This window comes from Ipomoea triloba, chromosome 1, assembly GCF_003576645.1.
Source record: "Ipomoea triloba cultivar NCNSP0323 chromosome 1, ASM357664v1".
Taxonomy (NCBI): Eukaryota; Viridiplantae; Streptophyta; class Magnoliopsida; order Solanales; family Convolvulaceae; genus Ipomoea; species Ipomoea triloba.
The window spans coordinates 4,019,027-4,022,626 of NC_044916.1; the positions used below are offsets into that span (position 1 = coordinate 4,019,027).

The window sequence follows — 3,600 nt, forward strand, 5'->3', positions numbered from 1 at the left end:
TTCGTTTCCTTTTCANTCATTAATTAATAATATTCGTTTCCTTTTCAATTTGTCAATAATGATTATTACCAATTATAATTAATAGATATTATTTAATTTTTATATAAAATTTTCTTACCAATTAAGATTTACTAATTATTTTACTAATAAATTATGTAATTAAATATTAACAAAAGTTTGAGCGGGAAAAATTTGGAAGTAGGATGTTACTTTTATATAATAGTATAGATTTAAACCACTAAACAAGACATTTGACACCTCTATGATTCTCCTTAATGAATGATTGACTCTTTGGTCTACAAGATAAAATATATTTAATAGATACTTACTACTTTGTAACAGGGTTGATAGTAATCAAAACAAAATCACTAAACAAAAAAATTATCCCCTATTTAGAATTGTCACTAAAAAGAAACTAATTTGTCACTTTAGCTACCCTTTGGTTTAAAAAGAAGAAAAAAAGAAAAAGAAAACTACAATTGGCTCATGGAACACATTAATATCGTGCAAAGCTTCAAAATAGTTTTTTTGGATATAGTAATGAAGGGGGGGAGCTGGTGGCGGTGAAAAGATTCCATCCGCGCCTGGTTTTGAGCAACGCCGCCGACTTCGCCGGTGGCTGTCGTTGGCCGATCACCCCCACCTCGTACCCATTCTGAGATTCTCCGAAGCCCCCGGAGAATTTTGGGGAGGTTTTGTGAAGTGGGCTTTGCCTTTGATTAAAGACATGAAATTTGGGGAGGTTTTGGATCATAGGCTTGGAATTCCTTGTGACATTAACCCTCTTGTTAGGTTGGCTAAAGCGGCTTCAGCTGTGCTGGAAACTCTAGGAAAAGCAGGCCTACTATTGTACAGTCACTGCAATTCTAAACAATTTAGAGAATTCAATCTGTGATTAAAATTTTTATCATGTCAATCAGTATCATATCAAAGTAGTAACGGTAAAACATTAGTCTGGATCAGCATTTTAGATCTAATTCCAATCTCTAGAGTTGAAGGAAATGAATGGATCAAGAAATTGGTCAAGATTGGAATCTGAAAATTTGAGGTGTGATGTGCTGGTAAGCCAAAACTATGGGATTTTGTATGGAGGAAAATGGTGAAACGCCAAAATGCAGAGTTTGGGCGGTGGATTTGTCTTCACCTCAATCAATTCTTTGTATATATGCATATAACTGAATGGGCTATTCTTGTTTGGTGGTAATTGGGGGACCTTTTCCTTGAAATCTTGCTTTTAAATGATGTTTGCTTTCGGTTTGTCATTTTATTACTTGTTAAAATACATTGTGAACAAAGAATTATTATTATATTTCTGAAAAATAATAATAAATAAATTCATACATATATCTACATCACAAGTAAAATACTAGTTTATATTGAATAGGGTGATACCTGAATATTTGATACAAAATAGTTTGTACAAATCAACATCATGTAATTCAGAACAAGCTGCAATGAAGGAGCATGAACAGCAAACGCACAATTGCATTTATCTAATGAACAGTGCAAAAACACAAGGATGCTTTAGTCAGATCATCTTAGCAGTTTCAAAGAGATGAAGACGCAGAAATTATAGAAAAATGTTAACAATTTGCTTGAGAGAATTGAATCAAATAGTAATAGTATCAATCAATTTCCTTGGATTTGATGTGACGAACCACAGATTCGAGAAATTAATAATAGTATCTATCGAGCTGTTACATTTATGCTCTATCTCCCCTGATTCTCCTCGCGAGCTGGATGTCTTTTGGCATGATTGTGACTCTCTTAGCGTGAATGGCGCAGAGATTGGTGTCCTCGAACAGTCCGACCAGGTAGGCCTCAGCAGCTTCCTGAAGCACGGCCACAGCGGAGCTTTGGAAGCGGAGATCGGTCTTGAAGTCCTGAGCGATCTCACGAACCAGGCGTTGGAACGGGAGCTTACGGATTAGGAGCTCGGTGGACTTCTGGTACTTTCGGATCTCACGAAGAGCCACGGCTCCTGGCCTGAAACGATGAGGCTTCTTCACACCGCCGATCGCCGGAGCCGACTTCCTGAGTACGGCCTTTGTGGCTAGCTGCTTCCTCGGAGGTAAGGCTCCAGTGGACTTGCGGGCGGTTTGCTTCGTGCGAGCCATTGAAAATCTAGGGTTTCTAAAGCTCAAGGAATCAAAATGAGTGAAATCGGTGAACGAAATTTGACTTGATGACTTTTTCTGTGAATTTGGATGCAATTTATAGAAGGGAGGTTTGAAAAGTGAAGCGGGAACTCGCGCGGGAAAGAGATTTCATTTATGAAATGCGCGGGAAAGAGATTTCATTTATGAAACGCGCGGGAAAGAGATTTCATTTATGTTAAACTAGTGATTTCGCACGTGCGTTGCACGGATATGAACTTTGTTATAATGTTTTAAGAATAATTAGATCGATATATAATTATATAAATTATAACATCAATATTATATAGTGCAAATGATGAAAATGGTTGAATCGATTATGTTTTCTAATGTTATCCTTGCTTAAATTCAAGTAAATAATTGCTCAATTACCCGTGCGATTCACGGATAAATATTTTAAATTATATATTTAGATAATAAAATTAAAGATAGAATTATAAAAAAATTTCTAATAATGAACGTGTACAATTATTTTATTGAAATGGTAATTTATGAAATTCTAAAAAGAGAAATGTAATTTATAACATCGTAATCGTAGATTATCTAAAAAGAGATATTATTACCTGAATTGTAGGCCTCAGCAGCTTCCTAAAGCACGGCCGCGGCGGAGCTTTGGAAACGGAGATCGGTCTTGAAGTCCTGAGCGATCTCACGAACAAGGCGCTGGAACGGGAGCTTACGGATCAAGATCTCGGTGGACTCTGGTACTTTCGGATCTCACGGAGAGCAACATTCCTGACCTGAAACGATGAGGCTTCTTCACACCGTCGGTGCCCGGAGCCGACTTCCTAACGGCCTTTGTGGCTAGCTGTTTCCTCGGTCGGTGCCTTGCCTCTGGTGGACATGCGGGTGGTTTGCTTCGTACGAGCCATTGACAATCTAGGGTTTCTAAAGCTCAAAGAATCAAAGCGAGTGAAATCAGTGAACGAATTTTGACTTGTTGAAATTTTCTGTGAATTTGGGTGCGATTTATAGAATGGCAGTTTGAAAAAGTGAAGCGAGAACCCGAGAAAGAGATATGTAATTTATGAAATCGTAATCGTTGATTATCTGTGGTGATTGACGAATGAGATTAACTTTCTTAGGATCGATGACGGGGACATGATGGAAAAGATGCGAGCCTCTAGTTTCAATTAGATTAGATATTTAATCGACGGTTGTGCATGATGATTCTCCATATTGATAGCGTGGAAACTTGTGCATTTTAAAGGCAAATTAATACTCGAATTGCCACCCTGTATTTTTATTATTTTTACATATATAAATCATTTAAATAGTCATAATAATAAACTACTGATTTCGCACGTGCGTTGCACGGATATGAATTTTGTTATAATGTTTTAAGAAGTTTATACATAGGTAATTGAATGACGAATTTATTTATTTAAATATGTAACTCAAAATATATGAATCCAAGATAATATAGAAAATTCATTAGAATTGT

At 36.6% G+C, this 3,600-nt stretch overlaps 1 protein-coding gene and 1 pseudogene across 1 annotated transcript; both read right to left on the reverse strand.

Annotated features, from left to right (window-relative positions):
* Positions 1-1,703: 1,703 nt before the first annotated feature.
* LOC116019370 (histone H3.2-like) lies at positions 1,704-2,117 on the reverse strand. Its single transcript, XM_031259554.1, has one exon. The coding sequence runs from the start codon at positions 2,115-2,117 to the stop codon at positions 1,704-1,706; it is 414 nt and encodes a 137-aa protein (XP_031115414.1).
* Positions 2,118-2,744: 627 nt separating this feature from the next.
* On the reverse strand, positions 2,745-3,028 carry LOC116019379 (annotated as a pseudogene).
* Positions 3,029-3,600: the final 572 nt, after the last annotated feature.

What these genes read in the sequence shown, in the direction of transcription:
- LOC116019370 (XM_031259554.1), bottom strand. Translation starts at nt 2,117, where the DNA reads ATGGCTCGCACGAAGCAAACCGCCCGCAAGTCCACTGGAGCCTTACCT.